The sequence below is a fragment of the Mobula hypostoma genome, chromosome 4 (assembly GCF_963921235.1).
Source record: "Mobula hypostoma chromosome 4, sMobHyp1.1, whole genome shotgun sequence".
Taxonomy (NCBI): Eukaryota; Metazoa; Chordata; class Chondrichthyes; order Myliobatiformes; family Myliobatidae; genus Mobula; species Mobula hypostoma.
The window spans coordinates 197,547,180-197,568,091 of NC_086100.1; the positions used below are offsets into that span (position 1 = coordinate 197,547,180).

The 20,912-nt window shown below is 45.3% G+C and overlaps 1 protein-coding gene across 3 annotated transcripts in view; it reads right to left on the reverse strand.

Moving 5' to 3' along the window:
- Positions 1–20,912, reverse strand: part of LOC134345858 (sepiapterin reductase-like) — a 73,337-nt gene that overhangs the window by 14,954 nt on the left and 37,471 nt on the right. Inside the window, exon 1 of one of the 3 annotated variants that reach the window (XM_063047173.1) lies at positions 1,367–1,784. The exons of 1 other annotated variant lie outside the window; for it this stretch is intronic. In XM_063047173.1, coding sequence (XP_062903243.1) covers positions 1,367–1,676 — 310 coding nt within the window. In that variant the 5' untranslated portion in view covers positions 1,677–1,784. Of the gene's footprint in view, positions 1–1,366; positions 1,785–13,259; positions 16,839–20,912 lie in introns of those variants that run through there. One more of the 3 variants, XM_063047172.1, reaches the window with a different exon arrangement.

Sequence of the window (20,912 nt, forward strand, 5' to 3'; positions counted from 1 at the left end):
CTCAATACATTGATTTATGAAGGAAAGTGTGCCAAAAGATTTCTTTACAACCCTATCTACCTGTGACACACTTACAAGGATCTGTATTTCCAGCTCCCTCTACCCTACCGTTCATTGTGTTAAGTCCTACCCTGGTTTGTCCTCCCAAAGTGTTATTTTTCTCAGAACGTAGAACAGTACAGCACAGGAACAAGCCCTTTTGGCCCACAATGTTGTACTGAGCCAATTAAATTAGTAATCAAATGGCCAACTAATCTCTTCTGCCTGCCCGATGTCCATATCCTTCTATTTTCCTCTCATTCATGTGTCTATCTGAAGAAAGGTCTTGGCCCGAAACATTGCCTGTTTATGCCCATCCATAGATGCCGCCTGACCTGCTGTGTGTACTGGTCTAGATTTCCAGCATCTGCAGTACCTCCTGTCCATGTGCCTACCTGAACATCTCCTAAAGGTCCCTGCAACACACACAAAATGCTGGAGGACCTTATCAGGCCAGGCAGTACAATCAGTATTTCGGGCCGAGACCCTTCATCGGGATTGGAGAAAAAAACATGAGGAGTCAGAGTAAGAAGATGGGGGTGGGGGGGGGAAGAGAGGAAGAAACACAAGGTGATAGGTGAAACCGGGAGGGAGAAGGGGTGAAGAGCTGAGAAACTCATTGGTGAAAGAGATACAGGGCTGCAAAAGTGGGAATCTGATAGGAGCGGATAGAAGGCCATGGAAGAAAGAAAAGGGGGAGGAGCACCAGTGGGAGGTAACACATATAAAAAAATGCTGGTGAACGCTGCAAACCAGGTAGCATCTATAGGAAGAGGTACCCTTCAGGTCTCGGCCCGAAACATCGACTGTACCTCTTCCTATAGATGCTGCCTGTCCTGCTGCATTTACCAGCATTTTTTTTATGTGTGTTGCTTGAATTTCCAGCATCTGCAGATTTCCTCGTGTTTACCAGTGGGAGGTGATGGGCAGGTAAGGAGATAAACTGGGCGAGGGAAATGGGAACGGGGAATGGTGAATGGTGAAGGGAGAGGCATTACTGGAAGTTCGAGAAATCTTTTGTTTGTGTCTTAAAAGTCCATGTTTCTGCCTTCAACTGCCCCAGTGCAAAGCATTCCAGGCTCTGTGTAAAAAAAACTTGCCCCTCACATCTCCTTTGAAATTACCCTTCTCGCCTTAAATGTGTGACCTCTGGTATTAGACATTTGGGGAGGGGGGATATGTTTATTATACTCACCCATCTACACTGATCTCATTTCACACCATTTTTGCAGCACAATGCAATTTCTCTCCCACTATTTTAGGAAGGAAAGAGTGTAGTAGTGTTGTATATCCCACAGCCCGGCCCCGGCCACCGCATAGCCCTCACCCGCGTTGTTGACGAGCAGCAGCCGGTCCGGAGCTCCATCCGCCTCCCGGGCCTCGCTCACCGCTCTCAGGACTCGCTGGAGCCCCGGCTCCTCGCTCAGGTCCGCCTCCACACGGCTCAGCCGCAGGCCGGCCCCCGCCGCCTCGCTCTCCAGCTCCCGCAGCGCGTCCCCGGACCTGGCCACCAGCACCAGGCGGGAGTCGGGCTGCAGGCTGCGGGACAGCGCTAGAGCCAGCGCCCGGCCCAGACCCCGGGACGCCCCGGTGACGATGCACAAGAACCGGCCCGGCAGCCGCGGAAATTCAGCCATACTCCGCTCCCCGGCGATCCCGCCTCCCCTTCTGCATCAGATTCTCTTGCATAATAATATAACTAACGAAACCATTTCTGTAGCGCCCTTGGTAAGTGGCACCCTCCAACATAGCCTTCGTCCCTCCCAGTGGGATCTTTGCCCCAAACTTCTGTCCCGCTGCTGAACTCAGGGACCTGCAGTTAAAGTGAGAGGGGATCACAATTCTCTTTCTTCTGACTTTTTATGGCGGTTGGCAGTCCAACTGCACTGGAATTACTTACAAACTCTAGGGCTTTTGGGGGTAATTTAGCTTTAATTTGAAAGAGAAGTAGTAAGGGTTTCTCCCCCGGAAAAATAAACCCTTCCTACTTCTCTTTCAAATGAAGGCTAAATTATCCCCAAAGCCCTATAGATTTGTAAGTAACGATATAACTGTGAATTAATTAAAGTTTCTCCCGTAATTTAACAAAGTTTTAAAATAAAATCTGTCAACTCCCAGAGTGTAACGAAGCCTGCATTTGATTTTTTTCCCCAAACTTGTGTGCTTCACACCAATAGAATGTGTTCAGCTGTTTCATAATCATATAAAAACCTACACAACCCAGGATGGTGTTTTCCAGCAAGATAGAAAGAATAAATATGCCCAAATGTAAGCAGTGTAATTCCTTCCCTTCTTGTTTTAGCCCCTTCTCCCATAAACTCAACAGTTTCTGTAAGGGTGTCTTTCCTTATGCCCATTATCCCACAAATCTTGCCAGAACCCCCTAAATCCTAAGCAGGACGAAGGGTCTCGGCCTGAAACGTCGACTGCACCTCTTCCGAGAGATGCTGCCTGGCCTGCTGCGTTCACCAGCAACTTTTATGTGTGTTGCTTGAATTTCCAGCATCTGCAGAATTCCTGTTGTCAACCCCTTAGCTTCTGATTTTCTAAGTGCAAGGTCTATATCCATTGTTGAACTTTTAACAACTTTCTTGGCTAAACGATCACCCTCAACACCTCCGGGTGCAGGGACCCATTAGAAAAGGACATGTTAAACGAATACTTTGCATGTGAAATGATGTTTGATGAGCTTCCAACAGTAAAGGGGATCAGACTAAGAATTACAATCAGGTTTAATATCACTGATATATACTGTGAAATTTGGTGTTTTGATGCAGCAGTACAATACAATACATTAAAAAGCTATAGATTACATATAAACACACTGAATCTGTGTCTTCAGGCTCAAAGTCCAATACGTTTGTTTTTAAAATATGTATACGAAATACAACCTTGAAATTTAGACCATGGTAAAAAAAACAACCTTGAAATTTAGACCATAAGACATTGAAGCAGAATTGTGCCATTTGGCCCATCGAGCTTTCTCCACCATTTGATCATGGCTGATCTATTTCCCTCTCAACCCCAATTCTCCGGCCTTCTCCTTTTCTTGCCCTGACTTATCAAGAATCTTTCAACCTCCACTGTAAATACAGTCAATAACTAGGCCTCCACAGCCAACTGTGGCAATAACTTCCAGATTCACCACCCTCTGGCCAAAGAAATTCCTGCACACCTCCATTCTAAATGGACGTCCCTTTATTCTGAGGCTGTGTCTTCTGGTCCAGGGCCCACCCACCATAGGGAACATCCTCTCCTCAATCACTCTAAGCCTTTCAACATTCAATAGGTTTCACTGAAATCCCCCTAAATTCCAGCAAGTACAGGCCCAGAACCATCAAATGTTCCTCAGATGATAAGCCTTTCAATCCCAGAATCATTTTTGTGAATCATTTCAGTCCTGATGAAGGGTCTCGGCCTGAAACCTTGACCACCTACTCTTTTCCATAGATGCTGCCTGACCTGCTGAGTTTCTTCAGCATTTTGCGTGTGTTGCTTGGATTTCCAGCATCTGCAGATTTTCTCTTGTTTGTGATCGTTTTCGTAAACCTCCTTTGAACCCACTCCAATAACAGCACACTCTTTCTTAGATAACTGCTCACAATACTCCAAGTGAGTTCTCACCAGTAACTTCAAAAGCATCAGCAGTACATCCTTGCTTTTAAATTCTACTCCTCTTGAAATGAAAGCTAACATTGCATTTGCCTTCTTCACCACTAACTCAACATGCAAGCTAACTTTTAGAGAATCCTGCACGAGGACTTCAAGACCCCTTTGCTCCTTGGATTTTTGAATTTTCTTTCCATTTAGAAAGTAGTCTACGCTTTTATTCCTTCTACCAAAGTGAATGACCTTACACTTCCCAACACTATATTCCATCTACCACTTCTTTGCCTATTCTCCTAATCTGTCTAAGTCCTTCTGCAGCCCTTTGCTTTCTCAGACCTGCCCCTTCACAATCTTCATATTGTCCACAAACTTGGCCACAAACCCATCAATTCCATCATCCAAAACATTGACATACAATGTAGAAAGAAGTGGTCCCAAAACAGACCCTTGTGGAACACCACTAGTCACCAGCAGCCAATCATAAAAGGCTCCCTTTATTCCCACTCTTTGCCTCCTGCCAATCAGCCAATTCTCTATCCATGCTCGTACCCTTCCTGTAATACCACAGACTCTTATCTTCATAAGCAGCCTCATGTGTGGCTCCTTGTCAAAGGCTTTTGAAAATTTTACAGCATCCACTAATTTTCCTTTCTCTGTCCTGCTTGTTATTTCCTCAAAAAATTCTAACAGATTTGTCAGACAAGACTTTCCCTTCAGGAAACCATCCTGACTTTGGCCCATTTTATCATGTGTCTCCAAGTACCCTGAAACCTAATCCTTAACAATCAACTCCAACATCTTTCAAACCACTGAGGTCAGGCTATTTGGTCTATAATTTCCTTTCTTCTGCGTCTCTCCCTTCTTGAAGAGTGGAAGGACATTTGCAATTTTCCATGCCAGAGTCCAGTGATTCTTCCAGTGGAAGGACAAACCAAGGTAGAACATACAGGGTTAATAGTAAGGCACTGAGGAGCGCAGTGGAACAGAGGGATCTGGGAATACAGATACAAAATTCCCTAAAAGTGGCATCACACTTAGATAGGGTCATAAAGAGAGCTTTTGGTACATTGGCCTTTATTAATCAAAGTATTGAGTATAAGAGCTGGAATGTTATGATGAGGTTGTATAAGGCATTGGTGAGGCCGAATCAGGAGTATTGTGTTCAGTTTTGGTCACCAAATTACAGGAAGGATATTAATAAGGTTGAAAGAGTGCAGAGAAGGTTTACAAGGATGTTGCTGGGACTTGAGAAACTCAGCTACAGAGAAAGGTTGAATAGGTTAGGACTTTATTCCTTGGAGCGTAGAAGAATGAGGGGAGATTTGATAGAGGTATATAAAATTATGATGGGTATAGATAGAGTGAATGCAAGCAGGCTTTTTCCACTGAGGCAAGGGGAGAAAAAAACCCGAGGACATGGGTTAAGGGTGAGGGGGGAAAAGTTTAAAGGGAACATTAGTGGGGGCTTCTTCACACGGAGAGTGGTGGGAGTATAGAATGAGCTGCCAGACAAGGTGGTAAATGCGGGTTCTTTTTTAACATTTAAGAATAAATTGGACAGATACATGGATGGGAGGTGTATGGAGGGATATGGTCCGTGTGCAGCTCAGTGGGACCAGGCAGAAAATAGTTCGGCACAGCCAAGAAGGGCCGAAAGGATCTGTTGATGTCATATCTGTTAAATAGGAGCTGTGGGCAATTCTGATTTGATGGAGAATGGACATGAAATCACAGAGGAACACCTGGAGAAATTTCTGAAACGCCCGTTCGCTGCTGTTGTTACTGTGTGGTCGGGAATCTTTCGGAGGGTAGGCCTCAAAATCCCCGGCCTTGCCTGCTTTTGGCGACCGAGAAAGAGGTCAAATTGCTCGGACAGAGATGGCGCTCAGTACTCGGTGTCGGAGAGCTGATCAGAGCTCGAAGTTTTCGGATGACCCAGAGTCGGATTGTGGTCGGCATGGCAGGAAGAGATTTTCTTCCCTCTCCCGTCTGCGTGAGATGTGGGACATTTGAGAAACTTTGAACTTTACTGTGCTCATGGACTTCTTCATCAAGTTATGGTATTGTGCACTGTTGTAACTTTATGTATAATTATGTGGTTTTGTCAGTTTTTTCATTCTTGGTTTGTCCTGTTTTTATGATATCACACCGGAGGAAATAATGTATCATTTCTTAATGCATGCATTACTAAATGACAATAAAAGGGGACTACGTGTCTTCATAAACTAAATCTAAAGGGCCAAAAGGCCTGTTTCTGTGCTGTAGATTTTCTATGGTTTCTATGGCTTCTTGAAAGATCATTGCTAGTGCCTCCACAATATCTTCAGCGAGCTCTTTCAGAACCCATGGGAGTAATCCATCTGGTCCAAGTGACTTATCGGCCTTCAGGTCTTTCAGCTTCCCAAGCACCTAGTAATAGCAACTGCATTCACTTCTGCCCCGATTCTCTCAAACATCCAGCATTCTGATAGTGTCTTCCAAAGTGAAGACTGATCCAAAATACTTCGGTTTCCACTTCCCTGTCCCCCATCATTTTCCAGTGATCTGATATCTACTCTGGCTTCTCTTTACTCTTCATATATCTTTGACAAATGTGAGGACTGAGAGGACAAGCTAATATGCTGGAACATGTCAACATTAAGAAAGAGGTCGTGATGCAACCTTTGAAAGGGATTAGAATAGATCCCCTGAGCGGAAGGAACATACCCCAGGTTACTGTGGGAAGCAAAGGGAGAGATTGCTGCTCCTTTGGTGATGACCTTTGCTTCCTTACTAGCCACAGGAGTAGTACCAGATGACAGGAGGGTGGCAAATGTTCAGGAAAGGTAATACAGATAACCCTGAGAATTATACACCGGGATGTCTTACTTCAGTGGTGGGCAAACTAATGGAGAGGATTCTTAGAGATGAGATTTGTGAGCACTTCGCGGACCATAGTCTGATGATGGATAGTCAGCATGGTTTTGTGAGGAGCTGGCCGGTCTTCAGGAGGCTGATTAAATTGTGACAAAGCACATTGATGAAGGTAGAGTAGTGGATGTGGTGGATGTGGATTTTAGTCAGGCGTTTGATAAGGTTCCAAGTGGTAGGGGAATATCAGGAGGCATGGGATCCAGGGACACCTGGCTATGTGGATACAGAATTGGCTTGTCCACAGAACGCAGAGGGTGGTTGTAGGTTGAAAGAATTCTGCCTGGAGGGGTTACGCAGGAATCTGTTCTGGAGTCCCTGCTCTTTATGACAGTTGTAAATAACGGATTTGGAAGTGGAAGGTCTGCAAGTGACACAAAGGATGGTGGAGTTGTGCATATTGTAGAAGGCTATGGGAGGATACAGCAGGTGGGCTGAGAAGTTATAGATGGAAAAGTGCGAAGTGATTCCCTTTGGAAGGTCAAACTTGAATGGTATGACCCTTAGCAGTGTGGAGGAACAGAAGGATCTCGAGATCTATGTCTGTCCATACATTTCTCAAGGGTGCCATGCAAGTCGACATTTTGGGCTGAGACCCTTCATCAGGATTCAAAAGGCAAGTGGCAGAGAGATGCATAGAACAACGGAGAGGTGGTGGGCAGGAGCAGGAATGACCTATGCTCAAGGTGCAATCAGAGTACAGAGGTCAAGCAATGATCTGGTCTACCAGTGTCAGGGAGCTCCTGAGAGCAGGATTCCTATAGAACAACAGGCAGGACACAGGAGGAACACAGATCAGCAATATATGAGAAACCTGTACAGATTACAGAAGAGAAGGTGTTTACTACTCTGAGGGACATCAGGGTGGATAAATCCCCAGGGTTCGACAAAGTGTGCCCTCGGACCCAATGGGAGGCAAGTGCAGAAGTTGCCAGGGCCCTAGCAGAGATATTTAAAACATCCTTAGTAACAGGAGAGGTACCAGAGGATTGAAGAATAGCCATTGTTCCACTGTTTAAGAATGGCTCTGAACAGAAACCAGGAAATTATAAGCCGTTGAGTCTGACATCAGCTGTGGGAAAGTTATTGGAAGGTATTCTAAGGAAGCAGATATATGAGTATTTGGGTAGACATGGACTGATTCAGGATAGTCAGCATGGCTTTGTGTGTGGTAGGTCATGTCTAACCAATCTTTCAGAGTTTTTTGAGGAAGTTACCAGGAAAGTGGATGAAGACAGGACAGTGGATGTCGTCTTCATGGACTTTAGCAAGGCCTTTGACAAGGTCCCACATGGGAGGCTGGTCAAGAAGGTTCAGTCACTTGGCATTGAAGATGAGGTAGTAAATTGGATTAGACATTGACTTTGTGGGAGAAACCAGAGAGTGGTGGTAGAGGGTTGCCTCTCTCACTGGAGGCCTGTGACAGGGTCCTTTGTTGTTTGTCACCTACATCAATGATCTGGATGTTAATGTGGTTGACTGGATCAGTAAATTTGAAGATGACAGTAAATTTGCAGATGACACCAAGTTTGGAGGTGTAGTGGACAGTGAGAAAGGCTATCATGGCTTGCAGAGGTTCTGTATCAGCTGGGAAAATAGGCTGAAAACTGGTAGATGGAATTGCACTCATGAACAGAGACAAAGTGTTGCACTTCAGCAGGACTTACACGGTGAATGGTAGGGCACTGAGGACTGTGGTAGAACAAAGAGATCTTGAAAGTGGTGCCACAGATAGGGTCCTAAAGTAAGCTTTTGGCACATTGGCCTTCATAAACCAATGTATTGAGTACAGAAGATAGGATATTATGTTGAAGTTGTATAAGACATTGGTGAGGCCTGATTTAGAGTATTGTGTGCAGTTTTAGTCACCTACATACAGGAAAGATGTAAATAAGGTTGAAGGAGCACAAAGAAAATTTACAAGGATGTTGCTGGGTCTGGAGGACCTGAGTTATGAGGAAAGATTGAATAGGTTAGCACTATATTCTTTAGAACATAGAAGATTGAGAGGAGATTTGATAGAGGTGTACGAAATTATAGAGTTTAGATATGGTAAATGCAAGCAGGCTTTTTCCACCGAGGTTAGGTGGGACTACAACTAGAAGTCAGGGGTTAAGGATGAAAGGTGAGATGTTTAAGGGGAACGTGAGGGGAATCATCTTCACTCAGAGGATGGTGAGAGTGTGGAACGAGCTGCCAGCTCAAGTGGTGCGTGTGAGCTCGATTTCATCATTTAAGCGAAGTTTGGATAGGTGCATGGATAGTAGGGATATGGAGGTCTATAGGCCTGGTGCAGGTCGCTGTTTCTGTGCTGTGCTGTACTGCTCTATGACTCTAAAGCCCCAGCAGGTTATAGCACTTGAAATGGTTTCCAAATTCATTACTGTTCACACTCACACAAAAACACTCATGAACAGAGACAAACACAGAGTCAACACACACACACACACCCACACCCACACCCCCACATTCACCAACACCCACCCACACACACCAACATACATGGGAAAGCAGTACACACATAAAACACAATGCAATCATGTGAATACATATGCACATACACGACACATCTGTGCATATGTGCTACATGCCTGCACCCACAGTCAGGCATGCTCACATGCACACAGAATACACATATGCAAACACACATGTGCACACATACAGTATGCGTGTATTAAATTTTTTTTTAACTTTTCACTGCCTTGGTAAATCAGCCAACATAATCAAAGACCCCACACACCCTGAACATTCTCTCCTCCTCCCTCCCATCAGGCAGAAGGTACAAAAGCCTTAAAGCACGTTCCACCAGGCTCGCGGACAGCTTCTGCCCACTGTTATAAAACTATTGAATGCTCAGCTATTACGGTAAGGGTATCCCTTGAACTCACAATCTTTCCCTTCGTGGCCTGTCTACTGTCTACTTCATTCTACTGTCTGCCTACACTGCACTGTCTCTGTGACTGTAAGTTCTGTTGCTTTTTCCCCTTGTACTGCTCTATGCCCTGATGAAATAATCTGTATGGATGGTATGCAAAACAACACTTGACCTCAATACATGTGAAAACAATAAACCGGTTGACCAGGTATCAAGACCAACAGACAAACGTAAAGCTATTCACTCAGCTCACAATATGTACTCACTAAAAATGGAACTTGAGCTAAAGAGAAGTTTAACAAAGACCGGAAAACTGCAACTGAAAGCAAGGTATAAATGTATTTATTTATTCAAAGTACGCAAGTCAACTTTGGAAATGCAAACATAAAAAGACAAAACTTTTCACTGGCATTAGAGAGTGAGGCCATGGGACCAGTATTCCTAAAATATGGTGTGAGGGGAGCAGATTACGTCCCTTCGTCCTGAGATTGTAAACCATAGGTGACTGTTGCTAGGATACTGTTGGCTAGTTGCAAGCACTGTCAGAGTGGGTCTGAGAAACTGGGGAGACACCGGTCACTAAAAGCCCCACATAGATGCACCATCTCTTCTCCGAGGATCATCACCTTGTTGTGGTGGAGAGGCCTGTGGCTTCCTGAGATCCCAAGAGTGATGCACTCTGGAGCTTAGCCAGCTGGCAAATAGCTCCTGGTAGGGTCACCCATGGTGGAAAGGTCAATGGCAGGGTTCCAGTCAAAGGTTCTGGAAACAAAACCTCAACAATGAGCTGGCAGAAGACGATGACACATCTCAATAACAGCAAAGGTGGAGGAAGGCTGCAGCAGTGAAGGGTCCCAGGTCATCTTGCATTCCATGTCACTGGACTCGGACTCCAATCTGTCAAGGACTGTGTGGTGGCTGCCCATGCATCAGCCACCCACGTTAAACAAAATAATGCAGTTCCAGGGAATCCACCCTAACATTCCAGTGATGTGGATCCCGGAACAGGCCCCTACAGCTACCTGAGCACCCACCATAGACAACCCCTTGGGAGAGTGTACTCAGATCAAGGGATTGCATTACTATTTATACCACCTCTGGATTTAAGATGGAGATGAGAGGTTAAATTGGTGCTAATTGGAGAGAGTGCAGAAGAGGTTTACCAGGATGTTGCCTAGTTTAGAGGGCACGTACTATAATAAGAGGTTGTACAAACTGAGGTAGTTTTTCTGGAGCAGTGGACACTGAGAGAGGTTTATAAGATAATGAGAGGCATAGATAGACAGTGTCTTTTTTCCCAGGGTTGAAATTCTTATACAAGAGGGCATGAATTGAAGGTGAGAAGGGGAAATTTCAAAGGAGATGTGAGGGACAAGTTTTTTTAAACAGAGACGGTGGGTGCCTGGAATGCACTACCTGCTGTGGTGCGAGAGGCAGAAACATTAGAGACTTCTAAGAAACATTTAGATAGGCAGATAAGTATGAGGAAAATGGAAGGATATGGACATTGTGTCAGCAGAAGGGATTAGTTTAGTTGTCCATTTGATTATTAATTGAATTGATTCAAAGCAGCATCGTGGGTTGAAGGGCCTGTTCCTGTGCTATGCTGTTCTATGTTCGATGAGGGGAGATTGGTCAATGCAACAGGAGGTGAGAGATGTCAAGGAGGATTCACAGTGGAGAGCTCCTGATGTTCTCAGAATGGGCCAGTATACCCAATGGGGGTTTCTGGTAGTGTGTTGTCCACGTGGCTATATTCATCATTTTTAGTTAGAGCTAACAGTTTAGCTGGTTGGAGGCAACCAGAATGGATCTCTTCTTGGTATTTTACTTAATACATTTCTTTATTGCAAGATACAGCACGGTAACAGTCTCTTCTAATCCAACAACCCCAATTACACTCAATTAACATACCAACTCATATGTCTGTGGAATTTGGGAGGAAACTGGAGCACTCATGGGGAGAACAAACTCCTTACAGACCAGCAGAATTAGCCTGGGTTGCTAGCACTGTAAAAGCTTTATGCTAAATGCTACACAACTGTGGCTCGAACCACCTACCTTTCAGTTAACAGCAGAAAACACCAATTAATTGCGTCACGGCAACAACCTTAATTTTCTTGGGGGGGAGGGTACAGCATGGGCATGAGGGATGAGACTGGAACTGATAGAGCTGAGCTGAGGCCCCGTTGACGAGTGTATCACGGTGGTGGAGCAGGAAGTCACATACAAACGAGGCAGGGGGTACACACTTCCTTCCCTGAAGCCTGGTTTGGCATGTCTGGATGTCAGGGGCCTGATGTCACCACTCCACATGTCTGGGCCTGGAACTGGACAGGTTGCCCTGTCCTGGGATTAGAGCCTACGTGTGTGTATGGAAGGGGACTTGTTTTGTTGTTTTTGTTTTAATATTGCTTGCGTTATTCTCCTGAGCATTACGGGCATGCTATGCTGGCAATGGAATGTGTGGCGACATTTGGCGGCTGCCCCCAGCACACCCTTAGCTTGTGTTGGTTGTTAATGCAAATGACACATTTCACTGGATGTTTTGATGTAGATGTAATAAATAAATCTGAATCTTTGGTCAGTAGATCAGATGGACCTTCATGTGCAGTCATTACTGATCCCAGCTTCAGTTCATAACCTGAGTACTTATCTCTTCTTTCCTTTTCGAGGTGGCTGGGATCCTGCCGGAGTCCAGGATCTACAGCTGCACTTAAACTGCGGTTCTTCACGGCAGTGGGTTCTCGCTCGCGAAGCTCTCCAAGCCACCTGAAGTTTTTTGTTATCTTCACTTACGTCCTGGAAGACGTGCATCTTTGGAACAACCCCGTGGGTGACCCAATTCCTCACCGGTGTCACCAAATGAAGCATCGCGGGAGATTGAAACATCGAGACAGCAGTGTATGCTACTGTCAAAATAAGTGATGCAGCAGATTGTAACATCGAAGCAGCCAGCTGTTGGTCTCCCTTCTTGCTGTGGCAGGAACAATATCTCTCTCCCCCTTGCTAGCCAGAGAGAGAGCCTGTCTGAGATGTCAAAGTGTTGGGATGGACAGTAGTTTTTTGATGGGCTGTAGATCATGGTGTCTGGGGGGCTTTGCTAGTGCTTGCATGGTGGGTGCTGAGGGTCGATGCTTTTGCTGGAGTAAGTGGGGGAGGGGGAGGGTTGATGCTTTTACTGTTGCTTATGCAGGGGTGGGGGAGGGGAACTTTGGGGCTCTAACATTTTCTGTCATTCATACTTTGGGGTTTTTCTTCTGTTTTGTGGATGTCTGTGAAGAGTAAGGATTTCAGGTTGTATACTTCATACATTCTCTGATATTAAATTGAACCATTGAAACATTGAAGCTGAATGTGTCTACATTTCACACTGCCTCAGTAAAGCGACCAGCATAAAGATACTACCCACCCTGGACATCTTCTCTTCTCCCCTCTCCCATTGGGCAGAAGATACGAAAACCTGAAACATAAATGACCAGGCTCAAGAACAACTTCTATCCCACTGTTATTAGACATGTGAACAGATCTTTCATCTTTCATAGGTGGACTCTTGACCTCACAATCTACGTACCTCATTCTGATCTTGCACCTTATTATTTACCTGTCCTGTGCTCCCTCTGTAGCATTTACATGTTATTATATATTGTTGGTGTTTTATCTTATTCTAGCTTAAATATACTGTACCTGCAGAACATAGAACCTAAAATATTACAGCAGTTCAGGCCCTTTTGGCCCATGATGTTGAACCAACCTTTTAATCTACTCTAGGATAAACCTAACCCCTCCCTCCCACATAACCCTCCATTTTTCTATCATCCTATCTAAAAATATCTTAAATGTCTCTAATGTATCTGCCTCTACCACCAACCCTGGCAGCATGTACGATTCACCCACCTTGGTGTAGAAAATTTACCTTTGCCATTCCCCTCTACTTTCCTCCAATCACCATAAAATTATGGCCCCTCATACTAACCATTTCCACCCTAAGAAAAAGTCTGGCTGTTCACTCATCTCAGGGATAACAATTACATCTCATCATCCTTTTCACCAGGGGTAGGCAACCTAATATTGAGATACTATGCTTATCCGGCCCACGAGCAATTTTTCCTTAAGCCTGATTTATACTTCTGCGTTAACTCGACGTCGCAACCTATGCATGTTGTGGGCATTTATACAAACGTTTGTACTTGTGCGTTGGTGTGTCTGCGTCGCTCTGCAATTCACGCAAGTCACGCATGCGCACACGCCTGCCCGCGCAAGGCTTCATGGTCTTGGTAGTCTTTCTCGGGGTAAACAAGAAGTGAGCGTCTTTTTTCGTAAAAGCGAAATGTATCCTCCATAATTTCGGAGGTCTGTAAAGCTTTATGGAAAGCATTGCAGCCAGAGTTCCTTCCCTGCCCTTCAGTCGTCCAGTGGGAAGCTATTGCAGCGTAGGAAGAAATGCGATGCTACCAAGCGGACCAATCACAGTTCTTACGGTCTGCATTGCCGCGACGCGCGGTTACATTTTGGGAGAGGTGCGCGTTGCAGCAATGCAGGCTCTGGCTTAGGGATCTGCGTCGGCCTTGCGTAGGGTTTGCGGTGACGCAGTACTTACGGCGACGCGTTGACGCAGAAGTATAAATCAGGCTTTATTCTGAGTGCTTCACATGACCATGCTGATGAACATGCATGGTGTCTTGTTACACTGGCACAAGGTTCTGTTTTGTTCCAAACCAAACACTGGTATATACGAAAGACGGGCAGGCAGACTACCTTATTAATATGTATTAGATACTCTCCGTTCACGCGCAGGTTTTCAGATGGGATCGTTCAAACTTATAAACAGAAACAGCGTCACTGTGTCTTAACAAGAAATCCACGCTAAATATCCAGATATTTACATATGCTATGATACTTGTTGAATAACTTGCATTTCAAAATAACATCAAAGAAAAAAATTCCAATGGCAATGAATGCAAAACACAGGAAGATAGACGCTGAGTGCTGAAAAAGCAGTGAAAATGAGGGAAATACCCGTGCCAGCCACTAAGTCTCAAAACGGATTGCAGAAAAGATGAAGCCTTTTACAGATGGAGAGTTCGTCAAAGAATGTTTACTGGCAGTGGTGGATATTGTTTGTCCCGAAAAGAAATCTTTATTTGCATCATCAGCCTGTCAGCAAGAACGATCACACGGCCAGTTGAAGAAATGTCAGCAGATGTTAAAAGTTGTAAGGGACGCCTGCAACAAATTGCATTTTTTTTTCAATTGCGCTTGATGAGAGCACAGACTTGAGAGACACTGCTCAACTTGCAGTGTTTGTGTGAGGAGTGACCTCAACTTTTCAAACTTTTGAAGGTTTATTCAATTAATTCCTATGAAGGACACGGTTACTGGAGCAGACATTTTTGAAGCTTTGCTTCAAAATGATGTCAGAAATGAAACTAATGGTGCTGAAGCTAATTGGCATCACAACTGATGGGGCACCAGCAATGGTGGGAGAGAAAAACTAAACTGAGTTCTTTGATTACTAATTGGCATCCTTGGTAAAGCACAAATGATTTTCTAGCATGTGTTATTCATTAATTTGAGGCAAAACATAACTAGATGTAATTAAATGGATAATTCCCGTATTTCAAGTTTTTTATGGCATTTATCTGGCCCACCGTCCGCTCATTAATACACGATCCGGCCCACAGAGGCAAAAAAGTTACCTACCCTGGCTATACACCTCAATGAAGTCACCTCTAATCCTCCTCCACTCCAAAGAGAAAAGCTCTAGCTCACACAACCTATCCTCACAAGATCCGGGCAACATCCTAGTAAATCTCCTCTGCACCCTCTTGAAAGCTTCCAGACCCTTCCTATAAGGTGACCAGAACCGAACACAATACTCCAAGTGCGGTCTAACCAGGGTTTTATAAAGCTGCAACATCACCTTCCAGCTCTTGAACTCAATTCCAGACTAAAAAAATGCCCAATGCACCATATGCCTTTTTAACCTATCAATATGCTCGGCAACTTTGAGGGATCTATAAACATGAATCCCAAGATCCCTCTGTTCCTCCACACTGCTAAGAATCCTCTTAATCCTTAATTCACTCTGTAATGATTCAACCTGTATGAAAAATACCCAAGACAAGCTTTTCACTGTATTTCGATACATGTGACAATAGTAAACCAATACCAATAACAATTTAAGTTTCCTAGGCTTCACCTCTCTGCCACATACAATCCTTCGACTTAACTACCACACCACTATTCCCTTTTCTCAACTGTTTATTTATTCCCTCTGGGTCTGAGCAGCACTGACCAGACCAGCATTTGTTACCCCTGAGAAGGTGGTGATTGTCCCCCTTTAGTCACTGTGGTCCCTCTGGCGAAGGGTCTCCCTCTGTGCTGTTGCAGAGGGATTTCCAGGACTTAGACCCAGCGACGACGAAGGAACAGTGATAATGAAACTTGAAGGGGAACCAGTAGGTGGCGGTGTCCCCAATGACTGCTGTCCTGGGACCTTCTTGGTGGTATGGATCATGGGTTTGGGAGGTGCTGTTGGAGTAGCGTGGATGACCTGTGGCAGTGTATTATGTAGACCATATATACTGTGCGCCGGAGGTGGAGCGAGGGAGTGCTTAGGGGTGTGGATGGGTCACCAGTCCACCAGCTGCCTTGTCCTGGGCAGTGTTGAGCTTCTTGACTGTTGGAGCTGCACTCATCTAGGCAGATGAAGAGCGATTCATCACGCTCCTGACTTGCATATGGGGGACAGGAAATTTGGCGGATGTGGACTGCATAGACTAACCCCACCCAGGCAGGTGGAGAGTCTTTCCTCTGCCTCTTGACCTATAGATTGGGGAGAGGAAGTGTGGCGGATCTGGAGTGCATGGACTAACTCCACTCAGGCAAGTGAAGAGTGTACTCACTCACTCCTCATCACACTCCTGACTTGAGTCTAGAAAACCAAACTGGATAAGGATAGCTGATATATTTCTCCGAAGTATGGTGGGGAATGAGCTGTTGTTTGAAGGTAACCTGAGGTTTAGTGCTTTCTCCCTGGACCCCAACATCGCTGTTGTTCACATTTATAAGGAATGAAGGTGATACCGAGTGCATTTGAGCTCTGTTCGGAGAGCTGGAAAGCCGGGCCAGTTCACTCTCTGCTGGCTGTCTCCTCAGGGGATATGTGGCTGAGGTCACCACCTTCGTTGCAATCGACGTCCACCTCAACATCACTGTCCAGCTCTGAGCTCTGTGAATCGGTCCCCGTGGGAGCCCGAGGGCAAAGGGGAGAGGCTTCCTGTTGAGTGATGCCCTCCGTCACCTGCGGCGATATCCCTTCGCTGTCTCCCTGCTGCCTGGGTACCATGGATTCCTCCTCCATTCCTCTGAGACACCTAGACTTCTCATCCTCAGGTTGCTCCTAGGAGACAGGAAGATTCAGAATTGTAATTGTGATTGTCACATGGACCGGGATGCATCGCAGAGACCTGATGTAGACTGGGGGACAGCATCATGAGTACCTTCGTTCCTCCACCACATACAGTGGAATTCCCCAGAGGCCACCCATTTTAATTCTACATGACATTCCCGTTCCGACATGTCAGTCCACAGCCTCCTCTACTGCCACGATGAGGCCACTCTTAGGTAGGAGAAGCAACACCTTGTATTCCAACTGGGTAGCATCCAACCTGGCAGCATGAACAGTGATCTCTCAAACCTCTGGTAACTTCTTTCACCCTCCCTCCTTCCCCCTTTTTCCATCCCCATTCGGGCTCCCCTCTCACCTCTTCAAGATTCAGGATTGTTTAATGTCATTTCCAGTACACAAGTGTAAAGGAGAACAAAATAATTATTACTCAGATCCGAAGCAGCACAGAAACAACACAATAGGATAAAGAACACAATAATAAAAAAACACAATAGATGTAAATGCATAGAATAGCTTATATGCAGAGATTGAATGTATGATCATAAAGTGACACTAGCCACAGGAGTGTCTGTAAATAGTGTGACTATAGTAGTAAATGATAAAGTAGGGGTGGTTGGGGGTGTGGAGGGGTGGGTTAATGGGTGGACGTGTTGATCAGCCTCACTGCTTGGGCTTTGGTGTTCCTGAGACTGTCTTTGAGTCTGGTGATCCTAAGTAGCCTCCTCCCTAATGGGAGTGGGAGAAACAGTCTATGAGCAGGGTGGATGGAATCCTTCATGACATTATTGGCCCATTCCTGTATAGAACATAGAACTGTACAGCACAGGAACAGGCCATTCAGCCCACAATGTTATGCCAAGCCAGCTAAAAGAGAACTCAAAAACACACGAACACCAACCCCTGCTTCCGACACCATGTACTTGATAGTGGGGAGGCTGGTGCTGGTGATGCACTGGGCAGATTTGACAATCAGTTATCGAGCCTTCCTGCCCGTCGCAGCACAATTTCCGTGCCAAGCGGTGAGGCAGCTTGTCAGGGTGCTTTCTACTGCACATCTGTCGAACGTTGTGAGTATAGATGTTACATAGTCCAGCTCCCTTCAGCCTCCCCAGAATGTAGAGGCTTTGGTGAGCTGTACTAATTGTGTAGAATGTGTCCCTGTACCCTGAGAATTTGTGCAGGATGTGCACTCTTTGGAGATTGAAACTGCTCACATTCACTACTGTTGTGTTGCTGACATAAAGAGGGGTGTGAGAGTTGAGAGCTCTCCTGCATCCAATAACCAACTCCTTTGTCTTGCCTGGGACCAAGCCTTAGCATTTCCACCTCCTCTCTGTAGGCTGTCTCACTGTTGTAGGTGACGAACCTTCACTTCTCAGCTGGGCATAACCTCCCTCTGGTTCCCCTCCTCCTTCTCTTTTTATGATAATCCATCTTGCTGGATTCCTTCATCTTCAGCCACTTACCTCTTCCACCAATCACCTCCTAACTTCTCAATTCATCCCACCGTCCCCTACCCACCCACCTTCCCCTTCACCTGGATTCACCTGCCAGTTTGTATTGCTTCCCTTTCCCTGGCCTTTCTCAGGCTTCTGTCCCCTTCCTTTCCAGTCCTGATGAAGGTTCTTGACTCGAAACGTTGATTGTTTATTCATTTCCGCAAGATGCTGCCTGACCTGCTGAGTTCCTTCAGCATTGTTATTGTGAAGTTCCAGCATTTGTGTTTAAAATCTCATGATGTACTGTATATGTCAGTGATGATTATAACCCTGATTCTGATTCTAATATATTTACAATAAATACTGTACTTTCTAAAGTTCGACTTGCACCCTGGAGATCAAAGCCCCAAGAATTAAACTTGATGCTTTCTGTGGTTTTTTTATAAGTAGCAGTGAAAACACGTGCAAAGATGCAAAACCTGCATGCTATCACTCTGTTGTCAGTGTGAATGCCACAGGAAGGTAAGCTTGCTGATCGGTACCCATTCAAAAAAGCCTACAAAAAGTACACGAAGCTGGGTGGCAGTGTTAGCAGTGAGGAGGATGCTAAGAGGATGCAGGGTGACTTGGATAGGTTAGGTGAGTGGGCAAATTCATGGCAGATGCAATTTAATGTGGATAAATGTGAGGTTGTCCACTTTGGTGGCAAAAACAGGAAAACAGATTATTATCTGAATGGTGGCCGATTAGGAAAAGGGGAGGTGCAACGAGACCTGGGTGTCATTATACACCAGTCATTGAAAGTGGGCATGCAGGTACCGCAGGTGGTGAAAAAGGCGAATGGTATGCTGGCATTCATAGCAAGAGGATTCAAGTACAAGGCCGCAGTTGTACAAGGCCTTGGTGAGACCACACCTGGAGTATTGTGTGCAGTTTTGGTCCCCTAATCTGAGGAAAGACATCCTTGCCATAGAGGGAGTGCAAAGAAGGTTCACCAGATTGATTCCTGGGATGGCAGGAATTTCATATGATGAAAGACTGGATCGACTAGGCTTATATTCGTTGGAATTTAGAAGATTTAAGGGGGGATCTTATTGAAACGTATAAAATCCTAAAGGGATTGGACAGGCTAGATGCAGGAAGATTGTTCCCGATGTTGGGGAAGTCCAGAACGAGGGGTCACAGTTTGAGGATAAAGGGGAAGCCTTTTAGGACCGAGATTAGGAAAAACTTCTTCACACAGAGAGTGGTGAATCTGTGGAATTCTCTGCCACAGGAAACAGTTGAGGCCAGTTCATTGGCTATATTTAAGAGGGAGTTAGAGATGGCCCTTGTGGCTAAAGGGATCAGGGGGTATGGAGGGAAGGCTGGTACAGGGTTCTGAGTTGGATGATCAGCCATGATCATACTGAATGGCGGTGCAGGCTCAAAGGGCCGAATGGCCTACTCCTGCACCTATTTTCTATGTTTCTATGTTTCTATGTTAGTGGATACAGACCAGTCCATCTCCAGTAAAGCCCTCTCCGCCATTGAGCACAACCACCACCCAGGGCATGTCGCCTTCTCACTGCTGCCATCAGGAGGAAGGTACAGGAGCCTCAGGACCCACACCATGCGGTTCGGGAACAGTTATTACCCCTCAGTCACCAGGCTCTTGAACCAAAGGGGATAACTTCACTCAACTTCACTCACCCCATCATTGATCCCACAACCTAAGGGCTCAATTTCAAGCACTCTTCATCTCATGATCTCAATATTTATTGCTTATTTATTTATTGTTATTATATACTTGTTTTATTGCACAATTTGTTGTTCTTGCACATTGGTTGTTTGTCCATCATTATTGTGCGTGGTGTTTCATTGTGTATTTTTGTGAATATCTGTAAGAGAATGAATCTCAGAGCTGTATACAGTGACATATATGTACTCTGATAATAAATTTACTTTGAACACCCCTGATCGCTGCCATCACACACTAACAGCTGTCCACAATCTGAGCCAGTGAACACCCCCTCACCGGGAAAACCAAGTCCTGAGTGGAGTAAATATCCAAACCAAGCTCATCTTGCGGTGATTCCTTTCTTGAGAAAATCAGTTTAGTGTAAAAACATGAACGCAAAAGATCCTGCCAATGCTGGAATCCAGAACAACACACACAAAACGGTGGAGGAACTCAGCAGGTCAGGCAGCAACTATGGAGGCAAATAAACAGTCAACGTTTTGGGCCACGACCCTTCACCTGGAAGAGAAGGGGGGTAGATGCCAGATTAAGAAGGTGGGAGGAGGGGAAACAGTACAAGCTAGAAGGTGATAGGTGAAGCCAGGTGGGTGTCAATGTCGACTGGTTATTCCTTTCCTTGGATTCTGCCTGACCTGTTGAGTTCCTCCTGTATTTTGTATGTGTTGCTCTTTGTATTATAGCATGGGAGAGGATGATGTCAGAGGCTCAGAAGGCTACCCCTTTAGAACGAAGATGAGGAAGAATTTCTTTAGCCAAAGGGTAGTGAATCTGCAGAATTCATTGCCACAGACGGCAAAGTTGGGTATATTTAAAGCAGAGGTTGATACATTCTTGATTAGCCAGGACATCATAAGTTACGAGGAGAAAGCAGAAGAAAAGGGTTGA